This window comes from Phoxinus phoxinus (genome assembly GCF_949152265.1).
Source record: "Phoxinus phoxinus genome assembly, chromosome: 8".
NCBI lineage: Eukaryota > Metazoa > Chordata > Actinopteri > Cypriniformes > Leuciscidae > Phoxinus > Phoxinus phoxinus.
The window spans coordinates 28968991-28994799 of NC_136883.1; the positions used below are offsets into that span (position 1 = coordinate 28968991).

Here is a 25809-nt window from a genome sequence, read left to right on the forward strand (position 1 = left end):
TAAATTTATGTTTAATCACACATATATGAGTTGTATTTAATATCAATTATTTGGGCACAGGCTCTCATATATATATATATATATATATACACAATAACTATCATGATATATATCGTTTTTCGCCAATAACAGTTATTCATACTGTGAAATAAGATTTCACATCACCCATCCCTAGTATCAGTTAGTCAAATGCTGCACTGAGGTACAGTTTCAGTTATGAAATGGTGTTGCATTTCCATTATTGCTATTTCAAATGTTAATTTCCTTAAACGAATAAGTCTATATCTTAAACCGGAAACTGAATAAGTAGCGATGACCCAATGCCATGGCACATACACACACGCACAAAAAAACTTGCCTTGACACATTCAGGTAAAGCCTAAAACGGTGATTATGCACACCTTTCAACGTCACAGGGAGTTGCTTTTTGCGAGCAAACAGAGTCAATCTAATATCACACTCCTATCTTCACCACGCCTGGGAAATGGTTCACACAGTGAATATCCCGGTTTAATGATTTCCTTCCTTCATTCCTCTGACATGCCAAAAAATTCCCTCATTTCATGATCACGTGCTTGCTACTATAATGAATGTTTTCATTTCATCATTTACGTCAGGTCCTTTTAAGACGCAACAATAGATAACAATTAGACAAAACTTTCACCTGTGGAAGCTATGTAGTAATGCAATCCAAAATTATGCAACATTTGCTAGTTGCAGAGGCTTCATTTCCACACTGCATTGACAAGTTTAAATGGAAAAAAAATCCTGCCTTGAAATACAACATATTTTGCACAACACACACACACATATATATAAAATAATATAGATATATATTATATAGATATATATTAGTGCTGTCAAGTGATTAAAAAAAGTTAACTAATTAATCGCACATTTTTCAGTAATTAATCACACCTAACATTAAAGTTTTATGTATTTTTATGTTCACATTTAATCTCACAAATAATTTAGAACCAACATAAAGACGGCATATTTTAAATATTTGTTTAATGGTATCTTTATACTATGCACTAAGAAAGAAGGCCAGTATCACTGATACCAGTACTGATACTGATGTCCTGATTACATGGATTTTTATATATATTTTTAAATATTTATTTATATATTATTATAATCTATAGTTTAGTCTATGCATTTCATTCAATGATAGGAGACAGTATTTTAGCAATGAGAAATTACACAATTCAGTTTTAATGAACAAAATGTAGTGTGTGTGTGTGTGTGTTCAAGTTTTCACTTTTAAATAAGATCAGTGGAACTGAAACTCCATGTTTATAGATCAAAGACAAAGGGGCAGAAATGAATAAATGCGTGCATTTTCCAAGTTTCAAGCTGACCAAATTGTTGCGTTCACACAAAATGGGAAGAGTTGCATCAGTTACATGAAGGTTAGAAATTTGAGACAACATTCTTTGAAGTCAAACAAACTGGCTAGGTGTGATTCTCTTCCTACACTGCCTGGTAAATGACTCTGTCCAAGTATCATGGGACAGATTCATGCATTACACAGTCTCCCATTGCGGAATTATGACAACATGAGGGATTCACTCATGTGAGGCAGAAATTTCTTGCGTGGGATCTTGGCCTAACTAATGAAATGCGAATCTTTTTTTTATTGAAGAAAAATGAGAGCTGACATGACGTACAAGGTCAAAAGAGCAGCACTGGTGTGGCCATGAAATATGAATCTCCAGGAAATTTCCCATAAAGTGACCATATTCAAATATGCAATCTGAGTCTGCGGTTCAGAGAATACAGTGATACAGAAATTGCTGTGAGGGGAAATAAACCCAACTTGAAAAGACTATTGTTATAATGTCAGGAAATACCTAAATGCCAGAAGAATTAGAATGCGCATTCAACTTACAACAGCGCAAGTAATCAAATAGAAGAAAAGGCACCCTGCAGTGCTTTACACAAAGAATTAATATAAATGTTAATTCAGGTCAAAGCTGCGTTTTGAAAAAAAAAGGTATGTTCATTAACTGTTTACACATAACAAACATACATGGCAAAAACAGCTACAGCAACATTATTTTGTCTATATTTTATCCTTCAAGTTTTAGTTAGTTTTATTTATTTTTTAAGATATTATACAACAATGATTTCTAATCTTCAGTTCCTCAACTCCACAATTTGTACTGAACTGGCAAAACTGGTTAATAGAAATAAGAATTATTCAGTTTTTTTATTTTAAGAATACTTTTCCCATCAACCGGTTAAAATGTAGAACACAGAGCGGCATGCGCGCACTCTGATGTAAACCAGCCCAACACGCTACTATCTGCGCTACTTTCTGTTTCTGAACAGTATTTAAATGTTTTAAACAGACATTCAGATGTTTGCATTTGCATCGCAGCACCAAATACTTAAATATAGACTTAATTGGGCTATTTATTTTCAAACTTACATTTTAATCTGGACTGTAACATGCCCTAGGCCTAGACATTGATTGAAAATGTTCTGATTCTTTTTTTATTGTTTGCTAACACTTTACAATAAGACTATTAATTCATTCATTAACAAGATGAATATGTTAATAGCATTTTAACATATTCGCCTGAATAGTATGCATCATCAAAAAGGTGTGAACTGAATTTGAAATTTGGTAGTTGGACCAATAAGGATTACGGTAAGCATCTCCTTAGCCTGGCGTTGGTTCACCCTCCACCTATGCTGCTTCATCAGCACTTTAATTCTACGGTCTTTGTACGTAGCGGTTTATAAAGACAGTTGACATTTTACAAGATTATTTCCTTTATTGGCAAGAGCTACTATTGTCAGAGTTATTGCTGGTCAATAAAAAAGGAAATGGAATATCAACACTGTTGCTGGCAAATTAATTGTAGAGGAGTTTTAATTACAGGTTAGAAATGTAATCCCTGAATTGTTATTGTGTGTTTAAAATTAAGTGGCGCAACAACTCGATTTAGACACATGAATGAAAACTATGAGTAGTTTTTAGTAACCAAATTAATAAAAAATATATATATATATATTGACCATGTTCTATCATGCGGCGTGCACAATTGAGATAACGTTAGATAAACGCAAGTGCATCAGGGTCCGGTAGAATCAAGTTGAGTGTGAAACCAGACAAACGCTGCGGAAGGCACCGGGAACAAATCACACTCAGACCACAGCAAAAGTGGCCAGTGTGAAAGCCCCTGTATCAACTTGATACTGAATTACCAGTCCTTTTGACAACCCTATCAACATGGAGTCTGGAGCACATAGTAGCTTATTTGAAAAGAAACTTCTCGCTAAGCCAGAAAAGAGACAATATGACCAACATGCAAAACAAGTATAACCACAGTTCGTCACACAATTAAATCTGAATTTGATCCTACCACAACAACAGACCAGCATACAAAAAGGGGACGCTCGCTGAATTTAATATGTAGCAGTCTCTGTGAATGACTGCATAGAAAACACCAAAGAAATTAGTGGAAGTGCATGTAGAATTTGTGGTCAGAATTTCCATCCATCCAAAAAGAAGTACCAAATGAACTTAAACGTTCCACACTTTTACAAAATACAGATATTACTACTAATTCAGGTGCACTCATTGCACCAGACTTCAAAATAAGACTAAAAACCTAGATCCCAAAAAGATGCATTGCAGCCAGGCAATCAAACTGGAACAGGCAGATTTCATCAGTTTTGTGATTTTAGAGCGCAATATGCAGACCTTATTTTAACCTCTTCGTTATTGGACTTTGTAGGAAGCTTGAAACTGACCTGGGTGGCATGTTTGTGGGCGAACGTGGTTTGAGTGGCTTCTCCTTCTCATCCTTTTTCTCCCGTGGCTCTCTGGGAGGCCGCTCTCTTGGCCTTCCCTCCTTTTCGTCCCGTTTCAGACGATCTCTTTCCCATTCCTCCTTCCTTCGCCGGCTCTCTTTCTCCCGTTCCCGCTCTCTCTCCCTTTCCCTCTCTCTCTGCCTGCGCTCCCTCTCACGGTGGTCTCTCTCGTTCTCCCGTTCCCTCTCCCGGTGGCGCTCGCGTGGATCACGCTCCCGCTCTCGGTCCTGCTGATGCACAAGAGAAAGAAAGAAAAAAAAAACTCAGTTGTTCAGTGGTACAAATACAGGTACACTCAAGGATACTTAATTCTGCTCAAATGCAGCACTAAATGGTCAACTATTTTTGTATTATACACAATTTTGGCAAACACATCATATGCACGCACACTGTGAATATTTAAAAGATAAGTAACTTCACATTTTTGTTTTATGCTAAAAGCCCTTTGCAAGAAATAACAAAAAAACAATTAAAACAGATGAACACTACATCACTCACAGGGTAGTACGGCAGTGGGGTCTCTGTGTACTGCACTCGGAAATTCTCATACTGGCCTCCTCGCCAAAAAGCTTCCATCTCATAATCGTAGTATGGGTCACCGTATGGATCACTACCACAGAAAAGGTTGTTAAAAAATACAGTTGGGATAAGTGATAAAATGGGATTTAAGGGTAGGGGTGGGCAATATGACCAAAATCTTGTCATGATACGAGTAATTTAATTTCACGATAACAATATATATATATCAGTACTACTCAGGCGCTAAGAAGCAGCTTCATGTGCGCGCATCTCTCAGAGAGCGTACTGAAATTAGTTGTCTTTCACTGCTCATTGCGCTTCAACAGTTTAAAATCATCTTTATTTAAACCGCAATGCATAAAAATGCATGCAAACGATAAGCTTTCGTGACAGCATACCACAGCAATGTCACTTGAGTGTAACTGCGATAGAGACGATGGTCCAAATTCTCTAGCGGTTAATCGTGTTTACCGGTATATTGCCCATTCCTAAGTGAGGGGGTACAAGTTAATATATATGCAAATTGTATTGAAGGGAAGCATTTTATTTATAGTACTCACCCGTAAGCTGGATCTCTGAACTCAATATCACTGCAATGCAGAGAGAGAAAAAGGGTAAAAATTAGAGGGGTCTTTTTTTAATCAACAATAATTAAGTTAAAATTTACATGAATATTTAAGGATCATTGTATATTTTAAGTGTAGTGTCAGGCCATCATTTAGGCTTGTTTTCCATTTGAGCAAATGAATGAGCTAAACAATAGTTTTAGATGGATGACAATTACCCATTACTATATAACGTTTGAAATTAAAGACTCATCACATTTGGAAAAAATAAATCTCATCTCATTGTCATTCTAAACCCGTAAGACCTTCATCCAACTTCGAATCACAAATGCCGATATTTTAAATTACATTTAAGTATAATTTAGAGAGATTTTTGTCCCCTCATTGACAGTCCACGCAGTTCACACTTTGTCGCTTAAAGAGATCGTAAAACTAATCCATATAAACAGAGTGGTTTAGTAAAGATTTAGATTTGATCACTTTATATGATGAACAGATTTAATTTATGCTTTTATTTACATTTAAACATTGATCAGCGAACATAAACAGAAGCTCAACCGCACTTTCTAGATGTGTAAGAAACAAACCTCATTGATTCTTACTGAAGCTCAAACGCGCTGCGTAACACGAGAATGAACCTCAATGGTGCATCAAGCGAACATGCTTGAGCTTCCGTTTACCATATCTGATGTGCACGTTGATAAATGTTTATATGTGAATAAAAGCCTAAACTAAAAGCGATTGTTTTTAGAATATTTTAACCAAACCGCCCAATTCCTATGGATTCGTTTTACAATCTCTATGAACTGTTTTAGTGAAAAGTTTAATGAAAAGTTGTAGTTGATGGGACTGTCAATGGTGAGTACAGAAATTTCTCAGATTTCATTAAAAATATTTTCATTTGTGTTTCGAAGATGAATGAAAGTCTTACGGGTTTGGAACGCCATGAGGGGCGAGTAAATGATGACAGAATTTTCATGCCTTTAAAGCAGCAGCAGAAACTCATCAGTGACCAAAGATAAGTGGAAGAGATCACACTCTAAATAAACTTCTGATAAGTTACGGTTTCTTACCCAGCATCTCTGATCTCTCTGGTTATACGATAGCCACGTTCCCTGAAGAAGTCATTTTCTTTGTCAAAGTCTCGATCATCTTCACCTATGGTTACGGTAAAACGTTTTTCCTCGAAATCTGGTTCCTGCTCTTTACGGATGGTGGCTTTCTTCAACACCTAATGGGAAAGCAGAGTTTTTTTAGTTGGAATCTTACAATGTCTTTCATCCTTAATATAATGTATTTTGATACTCAGGCTACTTTAATTATGTTATCTCACTTACAAAGTTGACACTTATTGTGATCACAAAACCATTGCAGAACACACTAAATACTCATTTGAATGGAGGTATAAAAGTACCAGTACTTTACCGTAAATTGTTGACTCAAAAAGGACCCAAAAAAAGCAAGATGGTGAAAACCGTACCTCTTTGGCATGTCTAAGGCCTCTTTCCCAGGCGCTCTCCACCGGAGGATCTAGAGGCGGCGGAGGGGGAGGCAACTCTTCTGCGGTAGGGGTTCCCTGAAAGAATTGAAGATTCAAATGTTGAGTTGAATTTGAAACTATTTTAATTCAAGAAGAAACTAAATAGTAGAAAATGAATTAAAAAGGATGCATACCCAGGGGTTAGCAGGCATGAGCGGGTGAGGTCCTCCTGCTCCTCCAGGAGGAGCTCCGTTAGGAGAGAAGGGGTCTGGCTTGGAGATGAGGGAGTAATTGCCTTTATCATTGACTCCTGGATGGATGAACCTACAGATCATGCCCCATGTGCAGTTACCTGTTAGAGACCAGAGAGAAGCCATTATTATATTTAAATATATTGAGCAGACCATGAAGGTACAAATATTTTTTTTTTATATATATAATAATATTATGCCCCTAAAACGCAAGATATCAGGGGAAAAATGCCCCTGTACGAGTTGTCGTATCATATTTATATAATATGATACAGTTAAGCAATCTCACATGCGTAAAGAGTGCAATATCACAGAGTGCTTATTTTATCCTGAAAAGAATGTGTGCAAATGTGATAGATTTTATACAAAAGTTAAATTAACAAGAAGTTAATAGTGTAATATTTTAGACACAAATATTTTGCTCAGTTGTGCCAACAAAAATATTACCTTTAAAACCAGAGCAGAACTGTTGTGCATCTCCAAGCAATACACAGCAGTGTTTAATTACTGAATTAATCCACGTTTTGAGTTAAGTGGTGAACCAATGATTCACTGGCCCATTCATAAATAGAGTCATTTCCGGTACTTAATTCCTGAATGAACCAGCCATTTGAACTAATTTAATAAATGAAATGACTCAATGACTTATTCATTTACACATTTACCACCATCTACTGGTAGTTTTAGTTTCTTATTTAGAGTATAATTTCATTAAAAAAAGAATTTCATATTATGGGGATTTTCCCCACCCAAAATTACAATTTAGTTTACATTTACAAAACCTTATGTAATTTCAAACCTGTATGACAGAAACATATTTTGCGGGAAAAATGAATAGAGAAAGAAAATACATTCCTTTCTTTGTTATCAACAACATGAAGTGCATTAAATATTACAGATAATGTTTAATTATGAATGAAAGTATAATGAGTATAATGAAGATATTAAATAAATAGTTCTATAAAATAGTTTCAAATAATTTAAAAATAAATACAAATAAAAATAAAACACTTGCTAAAAACAATTATTATTATCGACTTATTTTTATTATTGACCTAACTTCTAAGGGGCTACTTTTTATATATTATTTCATTGTTAATATTAGGTTAAAGAGGAACAGCTGATAAAAAAGCTGGGAAATCCCAGCATTTTATGTACATTTGAAATAACATAAATTTGTACATTGTGTTTAAAAGACAAAAGGCTTCCCAAGACAGTAATACATGGTTAAATGATTCACTGAGTGATCAAATGAGAATGAATGTGTTTGTCAGGAGATGTTTACATATGTAATCTTGCAATGTTGAGAAAACACTTAAGTGAAATGATTTCTGTAAATCCAGTGATCAAATGCTGTGGGTCTGAATGTATTTAAGTAGTAGGCTTTTTAGAAAGCATAATTTAAAAGATTAAAATGTAGTTGATTACAGATGTTGCAGATTTTTGCTGATTCCGATTTTCTTTTTAAGAACTATAATTGACAGCATATAAAAACAAAAAATAAATACTTTTTTTAAAATAAAAAAATTTAATGTATTCTTCAATGCAAAATGTTATTCTCATAAAAAAACAAGTAAAATGTCAGTAATAAAATAAGAACAAATAAACAAATTGCAAATTGCAAACAACAGCACAAATTTAAAGCAATTTAATAAAGAGATATGCAATAAAAACAGCTTTAAGTTAGACAGTAGATTAGTATTCAGGTAAGAAAAACTACAGAATTTAAAGTAATCAAATGTAAAATGACACTGACTGGATAGTTCATTCATTGTAAAAAAAAAAAAAAAAAAAAAAAAAGATTAATGCTTAATTACAAAAGTTATTCAGTCAAGAGCAGCGAGTGATTTTCTCTTTGTCTTTTGTTCTTTGATTAACCTGACAGACAGCAGCAGGAATATTAGGCTGCTGACACTTTAAGAGCTTTTGCCCAGATCCAATATACTGTTACACTACATGTGTCTTCTCTCAGCTATTTAGATTCTATAACTGAATACTTGCCAAGACAGGCATTTTGACATCATTTCATGTGAATTTGACCGCTTAAGCCAGGGGTGTCGAACTCAGTTCCTGGAGGGCCAGAGCCCTGCAGAGTTTAGCTTCAACCCTAATTTTTTTTTAGAACACCTGATCAGCTAATCAAGTCCTTCATGCTAATTTGAAAATTGCAGGTGTGTGTGTATGTTGAAGCAGGGTTGGGACTAAACTCTGTAGGGCTGTGGCCCTCCAGGAACTGAGTTTGACACCTGTGGCTTAAGCGCACACCCACTCATTTTAGTACTTGCAACTCACTGTTTGAAAGACAGCTCTATGTGCGCGCCCTTCATATAGACCAGTGGTATGTACACGTTTGGTGTGAGAGCGAAAAAAACTGTTTGTACAGCATAAAAACCATTACATCTATGGAATGTCCCCATTTAGATAGCCAAGTAATGGTGTGTGTGTGTGGTTTCATACTTTTTAAATAATTAAATTACTTTATCACATTAACAACAAAACCATCTGATGGTTTGCCGGATTTGCTCTGAAGATACATTTGCTCATGGGAAAGATACTGTATTCAATTGCTCCCCCTACTGTTGTAATTTGGGCATATCTGTTATCGTTAAGGAAAGTTTTTCAAGTTTGAAATGCACTGCATTTAGTTTGTTGTTATGGGCTTTATATTATTACCCATTATAAAAAGATTTTAAAAAATCAGACTAGAAAGTACGTATGTCAAAGTTAGTTCAGATATCAGTTGAATCATTCATAGAAATGCTGTATTAGAAGATGTATAAACATTCAGAGAATTCAGACGAATGAAGAACTACCTTTCATGAAAAACCTGCAGATGGGTCGGGGTCGGATCTTTCTGTCCATGGGGTCCTTAACCTCCCCTTCTTCAAGGTCATCATCCTGAAATGAACAAGAAAAAACACATATTACAGCAATTAATAATGGCTGGTTATTGTTTTAATCCAAATCAAGGGCAAGTAATTTACTCTACCATTCAGAAGTTTGGGGTCAGTAAGATTTTTTAATAAGAAATTAATACTCAGCAAGGATGCATCAAATTGATCAAAAATTACAGTAAAGACTTGTTCACAGTGTTACAAAAGATTTCTATTTCAAATAGCCTACCGGGTAAATCCTATTCTACAATATTTTCATCATAGAATCCTAAAAAAGGATCAGTTTCCACAAAAATATTAAGCAGTACAACTGTTCACAACATTGCTAAATAATAAGAAATGTTTGTTGAATGCCAAATCAGCATATTAGACTGATCATATTAGGATCATGTGACACTGAATACTGGAGTAATGGTGCTGGTCATTTGCCATTTCAGGAATAAATTACATTTTAAAATATATTAAAACTGAAAACAGTTATTTTTAATTGAAATAATATTGATGTTTCAAATGGATAATGAATGAACAGAGTCATGGTGACTTTTTTTCAAGAACATAAAATAATCTGACTGCCCCCAAACTTTTGAATTGTCGTGTATATATATTTTGTATTTACATAATATAATTAGTCTATTAGGTGATCAATTAACATTGAGAGATTTAAGTATTTTCTGCTTTAGCAGCGTCATTTTTTTATTATTAAAAATTAAATCAACGGCTCCCTCTACTGTTATGGCCTGGCCAAACAATCCACAAGAAAAATCTATGCATAGCCTTTGCAAAGCTAACTTCCACAAATGTTGCATAAAAACTAAAAACTCAGGCTACCAAGAAAAGATAGAAATGTTTAATCATGAAACCATTAAAACTGTCAAAATGGCTCAGCAGTAGTGAACTGAGATTGAACAGCTCATCTAATCATATGATAATCACAAATGATTTCAAAATACTTACATCTATCTCTCCCTCATCAATCTCTCCATCATCTTCCTCTTTCTTTTTATCACGGAAAGAATCTCTCCTGCCTCTTTCCCGTGAGTCTTCTCTTGAGTTTCTCAGCGGTGTGTCTTTATCTGGAGGCAAAATTGGTTTTCTTTCCTTTTTCTTCCGTCTCTTCTCCTCCTCTTCGTCATCCTCTTCCTCGTCTTCTCCGTCCTCCCCAGCGGGACCCTTCTCTGCATCATCCTCCTCAGGAGCAGCAGCGCTAATCTCTTCTGGAACCTCCTCGTCATAATCCAGCTCATGCTCATCCAGATCTCTGGACACAGAAGATTCGTCCTTCAAATCACTCACTACCATCGCCGCCCTCCTCCGCCGCCTCCTTTCTTCTTCCTCATCATCCTCTTCCTCGAGATCTGCACGGCCAGGCTTGGTTGTTGGCTCATCCTCCTCGTCTCGTTCCTCCTCCGCCGGGGTGAAAGGTAGCTCGTGTTCTGGGCCCGATGAGTCAGGATCCGGTGATCTCGGCGTCTCAAGGATTTCTTCCTCTTCCTCCTCCAGGCTAGCATTCCGCCTGGTTCCTCGGACCGTCAAACCAAGGTTTTGTTGATGGACGTCTTCTCTCTCCTCCTGGTCTATCTTGTAGTCTTCCAGGTCTGAAATATCCTCTGGATCTTCTCCAGCAGTAGCTACTCTGTCTCCATCCTCAAAATCTGAGTCTCCTCCTCCACCCTGTACTTCATTTTCATCATCATCATCATTCAAGAGCTCACTGTCTGACAATCCCTTGTCTACTTCTGCTGGGGACTCAGGCGACTCCAGCAGCTCATTGTCAGAGAGACCCTTCTCTTCCTCCTCGGGAGATTGTGGGGACTGGGTGGGGCTCTCAGGCGTATCCATCAGCAAGAACTCTGAAGCAGACATTCAATGAAAGCCAAACAGTTAATTCAACAAAAATAAACTTATTCGACATTCAAAACAGGCGATTTACCTTCAAACCTCAGAACCCCCCTACAGCAGAATTAAAACACTTGCTGCAATAATATATAACATATTTGTGGGTATATGCATAATACAATGAACTGTACCAACAGTTTAGACAAGAACACAAAAGGCTCTGCTTACTGACACTACTGAAAACACTTTTAAAACAACTTTAGTAAATACATATTTGGCATGTTTTTCAAAAATGAATATTACTTCATTATATTCAATAATACATTTAATGAAAACATAATATTTAAATTAAATGTCTCCAAAAATGATTTTACAACCACTTGGCTCATAAAACTCATCTTACTAACAAACAGGCAAAAAGAAAAAAGCCTGTGTTAATGCTTTGTCTATCTGGCGGTTGACTTGATGATACTAAATATAAAGCAATTATAAATATTCCTATTTTCAACATATCAAGAAACTTAAAATATTTTTTAAAAAATGAGCCATCATTTGAAAATTACTAAAGAATAAGCTTTACTGTGGAAGACAATTATATACTAAACTGCCTACATATATTTTTGAATGACAGTAGTGGCTGGCTAACACAAAGTTAATTTAATATCAGTGTTATTTAGGTGAAAAATATAGTTAGCATGATAATTTATTCAGGACTACCTTTGCATAAGGTAGTCCTGAATAAATGTAGCTCTTATTAGACGAATTAATCACCTTACTAGTTCTTCCATAATAACACCTCTATATTAGCCTGCTAACGTAAAATAGCTTAGCTTTTCAAACTTTAAAAATCAACTTTCCATACCACACAAAGGCCAATCATTGAATCATCTGGAACTTGTTTACCTTCTCAGATTTAAGGCAATGGATTCATGAGAGGGAGACCGACACATGTCTTACTAGCCGCTTTATCTTTAACGGGAGAGCTCGTTGATGGCGATGCGGCTAACAGGCCCGAATCCTGCCCGCACACTAGAAAACGACACCATTTCCGACATTTCCCGAACGACGCCGTCGCTTAAACGCCGAGACTCGTGCTTAAATAACACATACGTAACTTTCTAGATCTAAATTCGCGAGTTACGGCGTTGCACAATGTTTCTTCGATGCACACTGGCTAAAATCTCATGCAACAATAAAGCGTTCCCTCCTGCACAACACACGGACATCGCGTATTAAAACACATTCGGTCACCTTTCAAACCACAGAGTCTCGAGAGACAGGGTCTCAGTGTAGGGAGTCACCCGGTCTCTTTCCTTGCGGTGACTGTGCTCAAACAATGAACGATCGGTCTGGGGTTCTTATTTTTCTCTACCGGAGAAATTCATAAACCCTGCACGACACAGTGAGAGCGGCCATTACCCAGACGTCATCAAAGCTCGACAAGATAATTTTTTTTAATAGAACACAATTCACAAACAAGTAACAGAAAGGAAGACATTATCATTAATTATTGCTAGGAAACAATGAAAAAGAAACACATTAAGCACACAATACATAAATATACTGAGGCGTAATATCACTCATACAGGAACAAATATTACATAAAGAGTTATAAAAAATAAATTATATTAAAAGAGAAAAAATTGGTTTAAAGTCACCATGAAATCGAAATGGGCAATTCTTATTTTTTATGAAATATTGCAGTATTTATTGTAAATGATTTATCCGTGCACATAATGTTTTTCACAAATAATTCATATTTAAAGTCACCATGAAAGCAAAATAGACTATTTTTATTTTAATAAATATTGCAGTATTTATTAGCTATACATGATGTATCCCTATTGTTGTAAAAAATAAATAATAATAATAATATGCCCTTCCCACTTGCAGCAGCATCTCTTCTCTGATGGCGTGTTAATCTCACTCAGATCACAGCAATAGGAAACCACAACAATTCAGTGATCCAATCAATTCCCTATAGACAAAATCAAGTCCCGCCCCACACCATTCTTGTTTGAGAATCAGCTTGTTAAAGTCCCACTGAAATGTCTTGAAACCCTGTCATTATTCAATGTGTTGACGTCATGTCCACAGTGTGGGACATCAAACACCTCCTCTTTTTTAAAATAGGCAAAAGCATTTTGTTTAAATATCAAAGCTCAACCAGAGCCATTGAGCTTGGTAAAGATGCAGTTTCCTCCTTATCTCTAACCGTTTCTCCTCCTAATCTCCTCGATATCACTTTAAACTAAAGCATTCTGTTTATAATTCAAATGGGTCCGATACGTTTTCTGGTCTGCGCCGATTGGTGCATATGATCCGCTCTGTGCTATCGTGTCTCTGGACCGGAGCAGACTGTGTGCTCCCTGTGGCGGTTCGCGTGACACTAACGTGAAACCAGAAAGCATGGAAAGCATATTTATTCACAGTGTCTGACTGAATCGTTCCCTATCCCCTATATAGTGCATTATGTGCCTTTCTCCATGTAGAAAACAGTTAATGTTTGAACAAGTGGCAATTTTAGCCGGAGCTTCAGCGTCTGTTTATAATGTAGGGGGCGGGGTGCTTTAAAATTCAGGAGAGCATTTGATTGGACAGGAAATCTGATGAGAAGTTGAAGTGCAGAGTGATGTCATCAAAATCATTAATCCATATTAGCAGAAGTGAGAGATTGTAAGGTTTGAATCTTCTAAATGTGAATTTTTTGTCATTGTTTTGGAGCACACTAGCTTATAGATAACACCAAGGCTAGAATATTCATAGCAAAAAATAGTATTAAAAAAATGAATTTAAGTCTGACGTCACTGTTTCTGGGTCCAAACGCTATATCAGCCAAAACAACAAATGGTAGTGATATACACTCATGGTGTGCTGTAAAACTACCAAAAAATCATGATCCTAGAATTTGTCGCCATACCAAAATCACAGTGATTCATCCAATCTATAAAATATTGGTGTCCAGAATGCATGAGCAGCGTACACCATGAGATCACCTTTAAGCTTACCTTGAAATATTAATAAATAGGCTCATAAATGGCTGTTGAGGTAGTATTCTCACTTCTGACCTGGATATGGTATTCCTTACAGCACAACTTAACAAGTGGATGGGGAAGAACAGATAATTGCAACTTCCATTTTTTATGACGACTTTAAGACAACTCCCAAATAATAGACATATGGGCTATTTGCTTGATACATGTACAATTAATGCGTACTTTGTGGAAAATCCAGAATGAACTGACATATACCCTGCCAACGTGCCTCAGTGTCAACACAATGGGTGAATCCAGGGTGATTTGGACACTTTTTTTTGCCATTGAGATGACATGGAAAAAGTGTCCCAATCAACCTGAATACACCAAAAATAATTGAAAAGAGTCTCAAAATGTGGATCACAAAGATGTAGAAAAAAGTCACACAAAGTTATCATGTGAGTGTATGATTTCAAAATTTTTCACATTCATTTCTTAGGGGTACAAATGTGTGTGCATCTTTAAGACTACATGTGTGTCTCAAATCACTCACGATAGCTTACACGCACGAATTATTATTGCTTCCACTAGGGGACGCTATTGTAATGAAAGGATTTACAGTTGAGAAGACTTACAGTTAAAATAGTGCATTTACTAGCGCTTCTGTACAAGATCAGATTATTTGCTCGTCATTTCAAATACTTCATATCAGTGCATTTTGTTTTTTCATCAGGGGTTTACAGCCGACACTGCATGAGAGCTGTTTTGATTCCACACTACAATAATGATGTCTGGTAAGAGACGCTTTATCCTATCTTGAGAAGTTATCGATGACAGTTTCCATAATACGTAAATTTGAAGTGATTTTCTTTTTGAATAACTCCGTTGCTAAAAGTATTTTTGAAGCCAAATTTATTTATATAATATTTATATATTTATATTATGCACTTTTAGCTTATATTGGGAGCATTTTCTAAGACAAATTTCTCATGAGCTGTGTTTTACAATACTGAAATTCTTGTTTCAAGTCTATGTTTAATAGCCTATCCTATATAAAGCGGTTCACATAGGCTAGAAGACCACGGAGCTAATGATTACTAACGTTAATGTTACTAGCCTAATTAGATACTAGTGAACCTTTTATTTATTGCGACATAAACAAGCAAATCATATATTTTTTAAATTGATTCACATGGTCACGTAATCAAGTTCTTAAGGCTAATCTTCAAGCCGCCAAACTGTTTTGCAAAATTAGCGTTGCTTAAAAGATTGTGTTGAGTTATTCGGTTTCACGCGGTCAGTCGAGAACTATGATTATTTTCAGAGGATTAATGAAACATCTGCTTTCCTGTTCAGGCACAAATATAAGAGAGACGGTGGTTCTTACACCAACAAGGCTGTCTACCTTTTGCCAAGTAGGCTAGGACATGTTCCTGGATCAACATATTTATTTGATCCTGGGACAACATTCCTGTCTGAATTTTTTTATCCTAACCATAATTCTACTAACCCAACTCTACCCATAAGTTATCCCTAAAAACAGAGGGAAATGATAGCCTAGGTGAAAAACACCTAACCCTGGTTGTAAGCCTAAACTTTAACTGTAAACTTGTCCCTCAAAACTGATTGGTTGATTGGAATGTTGAATTCCTGGATCAACATAGACATTCAGGAACATGTTGTAGCTACTTGGTGAAATCATGTTCACTCTTTCCTAAACCTAGTGAGCTCCCTATATAGACAACGTTTTTAGGCATAGAGTGTTTGAAACCAGTCTGTGCCGCCCTAAAACGCTGTCTAGTTATAACTCACTATGTTGTGAGACACAGCTGTGCTGTTTGCCTTAGAGCACATTCTACTGATTTATGATTCTGGTAGTGATACAGTCAATTAGGAGAGCTAAACAAATGTGAATGACAGCCCATTTCATAGCTGCACGCCTGACTCTCACCATTAATGAAAATCTCTGAATCAAGCATAGAGAAAGAAAAGGAAGAGCTCTCCTTTATGAATGTGACAGTTGAATATTATAGTGCTTTTACTGAAAACCAGATGTAGCCACTCTTTTTTTATTTACATATAATTATTGTTAACATTTATTTTGATATTCTTAAGATTTTTTTTCTTCAATTTCAAACATGTCCCTCGTATGAAAATCATGTAATTTTCTTAATTCATGCAAAGACAGTGGGAAACCACAGAGCTCTTGTCCATATTTGCATTGCCAGAGCATTAATAATGGAATATGAAATAGAGTAAGATACGAAGTCCGAGCAGGGTTTTGCAGGGTTGGGAAGTCGGGATTGAGTTAAATTACTTTTCACATCGTGTCCACCTCAATTTATTAGGGAACCCCGAGAGGCAGTGCAGTCTTATTTACAAGGCAAAGAGACAGCTGAAAAGAGCAACAGATGTCTGGATTTTTAAAGCTTCTGGGTGCCATGTTTTGGCACCATTTACTGGCTTTAATGGATTTCACAACACTATTTTCAGACTAGAATTAATGTTCAAATATGTTATCAAAGAACATTTTTTGGTAAACATTGTTCTTGCATTATGATGAGAGCATACAACAGATATTTACATTATTTGCAGTCTTTTGTGCAATATACAATGAAAAATAGCTATGCAATTTGTAAGATCATTCAATCCGCACAATAAAAACAATAAAGAGGTTGCATTTGATTTAAAGATCCTTGGTTATTAAACATGCCATTTGCTACAGCAGCTGTGTGTGTGTGTGGCTTTAAGTCTTTCTGTGATTTCCCCTACTTATCGCCGTGCACCACTTAAAATGTCTAATTTGAATAATTAAAAGCTTCTCATCCTGTCTCAATAATGTTCAGAGGAAGTCTCCTAAAATCCTTACTAGAGCAAGTGTTATGGGAATATTTGTAAAGAGAACAAATAGGACGTCTGTGTTAGTCTGCATCATGTTATTTTAATATGCGATGCTCCCAACTCTGTGTACTTCTGCATTCATTCTTATCTTTTTGTGCCAGATGAAATGGACTGTTATTTAGCAATTAACGGACGGCTATAAAATCCTTTTAACAGTGATTGAGACATGCTTTTCCCCTGCTGACTTTTATTCCAGGGTGATCAATTGGATGGAGGATTGCATTAACGTGGGGGAAAAAAATTGACTCTGGATTTCAGTGTGACGCTTTTAATGGAAGGATACTGTTACAGATTAACACAGACGAAATAATGGCTTGCGGTCAGCAGAGGAACATCATTATGTGGTTGAAGCCAAGAAAATTAAACAAGATGCTTAATAAGAGAAAAGACCATCAATAAAAGCTGGAACTGAATAGATAGTTTGTGTATACAAAGTTGTCATACCTTCTTCAATGTTTTGAATATCAAACAGATTATATTCTGCTTTCTTTCTCCTCCACCAATTTGATTTCTGCCTGTTCCTTCCTTCACATCTTATACGTAAATATTCACACCAAGAGGACTAATCATGCCAGAAAATGTGAGCTCCAGAATGGACACTCCCACCAACATCTCCCTGGTGGGGTCCGGGGACGCTGTGTCCGAGTCCCTGGAGTATAAGACTGTATCTGTGTTCCTGGTGCTGCTGGTGTGTGGCCTGGGCATAGTGGGAAACATCATGGTCGTGCTGGTGGTTCTTACCACACGCCACATGCGTACACCGACCAACTGCTATCTGGTGAGCCTGGCAGTGGCGGACCTGATGGTTCTGGTGGCCGCGGGTCTGCCGAACATCTCTGAGAGCCTGATGGCCACCTGGGTGTACGGGCATGCTGGGTGCCTGGGCATCACCTACTTTCAGTACCTTGGCATTAATGTGTCCTCCTGTTCAATCACAGCTTTCACTGTGGAGAGGTAAGACCTGAAATTAAAGGAAGTAACGTGTTCTTAGAAATCTAATGAATATTCATAGTCTTTGTGGCTTATTACTTATACGCTGGGTTATACAAACAAATTGACAAGTTCATTTCTTTCCTCTTTTTGCCATGAAGGATTTCAACATTTCAAATATCAATATTTAACCCTCTGGTGGTTTTAGTTCATAAAGTTTGTACTTTTTATTTTACTCCATCAAAATGGTACAAAACTTGGTGACTTTTGTAGCACTTGCTATATGAACACAAAAAATATTGGACATGATTATAAAAAACTAAATAAATCTTATATAAAAATCACACTTGTGATCTTTGACCGCCATAAGAAAATTACAGAGGATCTACAATCAGCCATGACGAAGTAGTCTTTGATAATGTCTAAATATATATCCAAATGTAAAACCTAAAAAAAATATGTCTGAAAATACACTTATAAGCAACTAGGGAATACACAGCCCTTTATATATAGAAGCATCTAGTAGTTAGACTATGGTATTACAACTTATTTTCTTTATTTCTTCCATTAGATAGCACCAATCCACCTTCTATACATTGGATTTTAAATGCCCTTGCTCTATTTTAAACTTTAACCCTGCTAAATGAAAATAGTATGACATTTTTTCTAATATTTTTTTATTATTTTATATAGAAATAAATAGTGTATTAGAGGTGAATATTGTCTAATACCATTAAATCCCATCAACATATTCAATATTGTCGAATATTCAAAATTCGTTGTATAACTTATTGTCTTCTGTCTGTTTTGATCAAGTGTGACGCCTAAAAGAGGAATAGGCCTACCAGAGGGTTAAACATTTTCAATGAAATAATACACATTACTAATACTATAATCTCTTTGTTCCACAGATACATCGCCATATGTCACCCAATGAGGGCACATACCGTCTGTACGGTATCCCGAGCCAAACGCATCATTGCCGGGGTGTGGGTTTTCACCTGTGTCTACTGTATGCTCTGGTTCTTCCTGGTGGACATCCAGGTGAACCCTGACGGTCGTGTTCAGTGTGGCTACCGCGTCTCTCGAGACCTCTATCTGCCCATTTACCTTATCGACTTCGCCATCTTCTACGTTATCCCGCTGCTTCTGGCCATCGCTCTTTACGGTCTCATCGCCCGAATCCTTTACCTGAATCCTCTGCCCCACCCACCAGACTCGGGCACCATAACCGCCCCCACTCTCAGGAGGAGCTGCAAAGAACCGGCGGATGCTGGAAAAGCAGGTCGTCAGGGACGGCCAAAGAGTGCGCTTTCTTCCCGGAAACAGGTAGGTGTGTGTGTGTGTGTCTGCATAAGTTTGTTTTTAGGCAATTCCGCATTTTAATGTCCACCGAGATTGCAGTCGAAGGCAAACAAGGGCCGGTTCTCTTCTCCTGTACCGTGCCTTATGATTATTATCTCATATTTGTTTTTTTGAAAGGTCAGTTTTTTTTTCTGAAAAGAATGTTTCACTCTACTAAATGTCAATTTGTGGGAAGAAGAGTGTGTTGATAGTTTCCTGGTGCAGTTTGAAAGAGTGTTTAACACATTTAATTGGCAAGTTTCAGATAATCAAGTCAATTTAATTTGTACAAGACAAAGTGCCTAATTTTGCATAATAATAAAAGAGAAACAATCATTTAAAACCTAGTAGCCATTGGTGGCCATCTTAAACTTAAAACATCATCACACAGAGCGCATGGCAGTGTTTCCTGCACGCAACAAACAACACAGTGCAAGCCTTTGTGTCCGATTCACAAACATGATTCCATTTTTTTTTTTTCTTGATGATTCAGTCAATAATTCACTGCTTCGAATGCGCTCATGAATCAGAGGTTTGAACCAGATCTTAAGGAGCCGTTATTAGGTTCACAACTGAACCATGAGTCATTTTTCAGTATGTCCAATTCAAAATGAACCAGAAACCATTACTGTGATGTGGATTCTTTACAAGACTTACACCAGTCTATTTATTGACTTGTTGTTTATTTGACAACGCTTAACTTAAGATGCAGAGTTTTGTGCTGTGAATAAGGTCCAATTGAAGATTTGAACTGAGCGTAAGAAAAACTCAGTTTGGGTGATACTGTATGTTGGAACCGTTGGCAACACTTTTTCCTGATAGCATTAAAATGGAATTTATACTAAATGTTTTCTAAATGTAGTATTTTTGTGCGTCTGAAACCTGTATACAACACAATAATGTACCTACTTTTGTGCAAACATACTCGTATAGATGCAGACCAAACATCTGAGCTCATTTTTTTATGTGAAAGGGTACATAATGGCCAATATCATCATAAAGCAGGTCATTAGGATCTATCTCATCATAAGAGAGGCATTAGGGGCCATCGGGGTACCGTTTTGGGTCTACATTACCATCACTGCATCAGCCACAGCTATGTTGTGACACTGGAATAATGTGCTCAGACATTACAGATATGATCTATGCATGCAAGTAATTAATTTTTTTTAAAATGGTTTTAGTTTTAGTTGACTATAATAACCCAGCAAGATATACAGATAATTGAATGATAGTTTAGACTTCATTTGGAGTGTCAAACAGTGGAGAATGGATATTATCATGAGATTCAGGCTATTCTATGGCCTTAAGTGCACCTGTCCTTACCGCAAGTGCATTTACAGTGTGGCATGCTAATGCTATACTTATACAGTATATCTCCACGTTATTTGTCAACTACCCTCAGTGTTAGCATAGAGATTATAGTTGTTGTTTTTTGTTGATGTTCTGAATTATAAAAAAAAAATTAATTTAGTTAAAGTTTTAATAATTTATTGTTATTTTTGGTTATTTGCTTTTGTAAATATGTCTGTGGTTTTTATTTATATTTTTTGTTATTTTAGTAAATAAAATAAATAAGTTTATATATATATATATATATATATAATTTAACTTCATTTAGCTTTCATTAGATTTTTGTTTTAGTTAACTATAATAATCAGATATACATATACTTATACTTATCGTAGTCCCGAAACTTTAACGATATTTCAGTGTTGGAGTGTCAAACAGGTGAAACTTCAGACCATCCGGTGACCTTCCGTGTACGTGTCCCTGCGAGTGAGTGCACTTATGTGGAGATGCTCGCGTGCGCCTCAGATCAAAATCTTGAAGATTCAAGAGGGCCCCACTCGAGTGGAACATTTGCATAATATGATTTGTGATGTTCACTCAAGTATGCTTAATACTCCTAGAGATTATGCTCTTTGAGGTTATAAGAGCGGCTCCCTTTCTTTCGCTTTTGTACCTCGGTTACGCCGCACCTCCAGCCCTTTGATCACTTCATCTGCACATTTCATAAAGTTCAATACGATTCAAGATGCCCGTGCCACCGCTGTGCTTGAGTGAAGTTATCTCTCCTGAATCTGATAAAGTCATCACTACAGTAGAGGCTCCCCTTTATTTAACCTAATCATGAGTAGCAGCCGGCTTTGTTTGTGCTGTGTTAAGACCTTGTTTTCCATTGATAAGCAATCACAAAAACCAGATATTCCAAATACATATTCAAATTGTCACTGCCAGTCATGCAGTCATTATCTCCTGCTTTGTTAATTAAAGGAGCTCCTCCCAGCCTCACACAGCTTCAATTAGATGCTTTGTTGTGCAGACAATTTTGTCATTATTATTGAAGGTCTCCGTCACCGGTTGTCTATCTCCAGCGTGAGACAATGAGTACTACGCTCCAACCCCACAGGACTCCCTGTGAATGTTAATGGGAGGAATTTTTGGATTTATTTGTCGCTTGAACTACGTAAGGAGGCACTAGGGAGGACTGCTTTGTTTTCTTTGACAGTCAAAACATGGTGTGGATATATTTCCATCCTTCTCTAAGTGTCTGCCTGTTAACCGTCACCGACATAAAGATTATGTTTGACTGATGTTTGACTGTGTCTCCGTCTCGTTGTCTCTCTCTCTGGCTCATTCTCTCTACCGACCCCTCTGTTTTCATGCCATGAACAATAATGTAATTGTTTCTTTTTGAGCTCTAGAAGGATGAATTCATTTTAAAATGTAATTCAAAGCACTCTGCCTAAACCTGTTTGTATAATTTCTCTTAATAATATCTCTAAGTATTCTGTATGAAGACATGAACATATATCATTGTTATTATGAATTATTTTCATTGATCATGTATGTGTGTTTTCCTGCATTGAAAGCGCAAATATATGTTTTCTTTTGATTTACTGAACATTGTTGCTGTGAATCCTGCTAATTTAAATGTGTAACATTACCATGGTAACATTATCTAGCTAGCTTACATTGACGTGTTGTAGAAATTATAATGACAGTTTTGGGCGCATGTTTTGAAGAGTTGAAAATTATTAATAGATTACAGTAGGCCACTGACATGTTTATGAATTTACAAGTCATGACATGTTTATGAATTTATGAGTTACATTATAGCTAGCTTAACTAATTATTGGTTGTAGCTTGTTTTTCTATCCTAAAATGTAACATTTATTAAAATATATATTAATATGTATGTTTATGTTAAATGTTACAGTATTTTATTTTAAAGTCTAATGCTACCAAACCAGCATTTATTTGAATAAATGCATGAAAACAGTAATTATGGGAAATATATATATATATATTTAAATATAAGGTATTTTCAGCATCATTACTCCAGTCTTTAGTGTCACGTGATCCTTCAGAAATCATTCTAATACGCTGATTTGGTGCTCAAGAATTTGGGGGTTATTTTCAGCCATGAAAACAGTTGTACTGATTATTGTCCGTTGTGGAAACCGTGACGAATAGAAAGTTCAAAAGAACAGCATTTATTTTCTGACTTTAAACTTTTGAACAGTAAAAAGAATAGAAAAAATAGAACAGAATAAACATTGCTATAATTATTCTCTTTCTGCATTTTGTCTGTCACAGTTCAAAAAACAGTCTTGTCAAATGTCAGGATTTTTATCTAGTTATACGAATGCTAACTTGTTACGAGAACATATTCAAGATTCATATCATTAAAAGAAACTATTCAAAAGACTAAGGTTAAATTGGCTCATGAACGTCTATTAACAACTTCCTGTTAATGGCATGAAAAAAAGCTCGTAAAAAAAACACGAGGAACATGCTTGACTTTAATGTTAGAAAATACTGAAAAGGGAGTCATCTGAATTTGTAAGCTTTGAATAATCATAAGGTATTAATGGGATAGTTCACATTTTTGGGTGACCTATCCCTTTAATACCTTCTGATTACCCAAAGCTTATGAATTCTCTATTCATTTACTCACCCTCAAGTTGTTCCAAACCTGTATAAATTTCTTTCTTCTGCTGAACATGAAAGAAGATATGGGTAACCAAACAGTTGATAGACCCTATTGACTTCCATGGTATGGAGAATTAATACTATGGAAGTCAATGGGCCCCATCAACTGTTTGGTTACAGACATTCTTCAAAATATATATATTTTTGTGTTCAGCAGAAGAATGAAATTCATGCAGGTTTGGAACAACCTGAGGGTGAATGGTGATAGAATTACAATTTTTGGGTAAACTATCCCTTTAAGAATTACATTGCTGTATATGCGATTATATACAGAAACTTCAAAGAACCACTTTTATAATTTCTCGCCTCTTCAGGTCACTAAGATGCTGGCAGTGGTGGTTGTGCTCTTCGCCCTGCTGTGGATGCCGTACAGGACCCTGGTTCTCATTAACTCCTTTGTGAGCACGCCATACCTGGACGCCTGGTTCCTGCTCTTCTGCAGGACCTGCATTTACGCCAACAGTGCGATCAACCCTGTCGTTTACAACCTGATGTCGCAGAAGTTTCGATTGGCCTTCCGCGGGCTGTACCGCTGCCATAGGGAAGACGTGCACCAGCGGACACTCTCCATGCTCCAGAGCGGATACAGCCTAGGAAGAGACCCCCGACTTTGCAGCAACACCAACGGCACCAGAGACACACCTAAAAAAATCGGTTCAGTCACTCCCGAGCAGAAACAACACAAAGGCGTGGAGAACAAGACAAATATGGACAAGCTAATTAGCGATGGTGTAAAAAATGAGATTGATCCGAGCATCAACAAAAATGCAGTTGAAAACTGCAACACAGATGAATTGAAAACCTCAGTAGTCAAGGAGATGCCTTCAGTGGAGAACGTGGACATGAGCAAGATTAATGATAATGGGAAAATAATGGAGGAAAGCGCTAATACTACTCAGGATATTATTGCTGACATGAACAACACAGAGCAGACACATCTAGCCTGCGGTGGAGTCCAATCCACTCTGGGGGAAGCTGAACAGAATGACACTGAGCTAAATCACAGCATTGTATAGATCACTCCTCTATATTTATATAAACATACATATGTATTTATTGAAGTGGCAGGGTTGATCAGTAGAGCCTGGTTGTTCATTTCAAAACCAGATCTTGAATTTGGGATCTTTTTTGTATGAACTAACAGGCGTCATCCTCTCTCTCCAGTGGAGGTGGCAAGACTGTAGCCACTCTTTCCTCATAATTTACAAGTTAAACCATTTGATTATTTTGACAAAACATTTAACTATTATTTTGATCTCACATTGCTGCTGTTTAGAAATGTAGATAAAAAGGCTGGAATCTGCTACATGGCTTTTAAAATCTGCACAGATTTTATTCATTAAACGCCAACTTTGTAAATGGTCACAGTGGAAAACCTGACCATCATACTGAGGATCACACACTATCAGACTTTCTAGTTGTTCCGAACACAGAAATGTCCTGCAGAAACATGCGCCTCTTTGCTACACATTTTATCAACACATCTTTGCTCGGCTTACACATGACAGATTGAAAACAATATGTGCTCTATCTTCTGATAGACTGGATAGAATCATAATCTAAAGCAAAAGCCTATCATATACTAAGTGATTCTATGTGAAATCTGGGAAATCAAACTGCCCAAAATCTACAGTCGACTGGCTATGACTTTCAGCTAGCTTTTAACTCTTCCAGACTGCGAATCTGGGCAAAAGTTGTGTAGTGTATTCCAGCCTTGAACTGTTGCTCCTAGTCAGCAATGAGGTTACAGTGAAAGCTAATTAAAATTGGGGGTTTTGATTAAAGAGATTATTTACGTAAAATTTTTAATTATTTATTACCCTCATGTTGTTCCAAACCTGTATGACTTTCTTACTTCTGCGGAACACAAAAGAAGATATTTAGAAGGTTTTTATGGGATCCAAAACAACAATTTCATAGTACAGTCTAAAAAAGCCACACACAAAAATCTGCTGCAAATATAAATAATACTCTTTAAAGTCAGTATGAAATGCATCTTATTGTGAACGATTCTTACATGTACTGTATGTTTATTTTTTTGTGAAAGGGACTTTCAAAATGTCACAGCTCAATCCTCAAATGAAATTACAGACTTCTGTTCTCTTCCAATCGACTGCGAGATTGCATTCAGATCTGCTTTTGTCCAATCAACAACCAACATTTTTCCATTTTTAGATAATCCGTTTCACTTGGATGTACGTCACAATACGGAAGAAAAGAAATGTCACTACTTCTGTTGCAACTTTAAGGATGTTCACACTTAAGTCCTCTTTTTCAGTTGACCCAAAA

General features: G+C 36.5%; 2 protein-coding genes across 15 annotated transcripts in view; one reads left to right on the plus strand and one right to left on the minus strand.

Annotated features, from left to right (window-relative positions):
* The window catches only part of zc3h18 (zinc finger CCCH-type containing 18), a 30891-nt gene extending 18054 nt beyond the window's left edge, over positions 1-12837 (minus strand). For 4 of the 13 annotated variants that reach the window (XM_079621493.1, XM_079621490.1, XM_079621498.1 and 1 more), the window contains exons 1-9: positions 12623-12807; positions 10490-11385; positions 9455-9539; positions 6585-6742; positions 6391-6486; positions 5984-6141; positions 4905-4934; positions 4324-4435; positions 3766-4052 (exon numbers count right to left, since the gene is read on the minus strand). In XM_079621493.1, coding sequence (XP_079477619.1) covers positions 3766-4052; positions 4324-4435; positions 4905-4934; positions 5984-6141; positions 6391-6486; positions 6585-6742; positions 9455-9539; positions 10490-11374 — 1811 coding nt within the window. In that variant the 5' untranslated portion in view covers positions 11375-11385; positions 12623-12807. Of the gene's footprint in view, positions 1-3765; positions 4056-4323; positions 4436-4904; positions 4935-5983; positions 6142-6390; positions 6487-6584; positions 6743-9454; positions 9540-10489; positions 11386-12274 lie in introns of all 13 variants that reach the window. The other 9 variants (XM_079621492.1, XM_079621500.1, XM_079621497.1 and 6 more) reach the window with 4 other exon arrangements.
* Positions 12838-14982: 2145 nt separating this feature from the next.
* On the plus strand, positions 14983-25590 carry trhr2 (thyrotropin releasing hormone receptor 2). 2 transcript variants are annotated; one of them, XM_079621728.1, is made up of 4 exons: positions 14983-15140; positions 17806-18201; positions 19089-19506; positions 23835-25590. In XM_079621728.1, the coding sequence occupies exons 2-4, from the start codon at positions 17816-17818 to the stop codon at positions 24534-24536; spliced, it is 1506 nt and encodes a 501-aa protein (XP_079477854.1). In that variant the 5' UTR covers positions 14983-15140; positions 17806-17815; the 3' UTR covers positions 24537-25590. The 2 variants fall into 2 exon arrangements, with proteins under 2 accessions (XP_079477854.1, XP_079477853.1); XM_079621727.1 differs by lacking the exon at positions 14983-15140 and having other exon boundaries at positions 17082-18201.
* Positions 25591-25809: the final 219 nt, after the last annotated feature.

Excerpts from the sequence above, each read along its gene's own strand:
- trhr2 (XM_079621728.1), top strand. The coding sequence starts at position 17,816 with ATGCCAGAAAATGTGAGCTCCAGAATGGACACTCCCACCAACATCTCC. Across the intron at positions 18,202-19,088 it reads ACAGCTTTCACTGTGGAGAG|ATACATCGCCATATGTCACC; the intron begins GTAAGACCTGAA and ends TTTGTTCCACAG. Across the intron at positions 19,507-23,834 it reads CGCTTTCTTCCCGGAAACAG|GTCACTAAGATGCTGGCAGT; the intron begins GTAGGTGTGTGT and ends TCGCCTCTTCAG.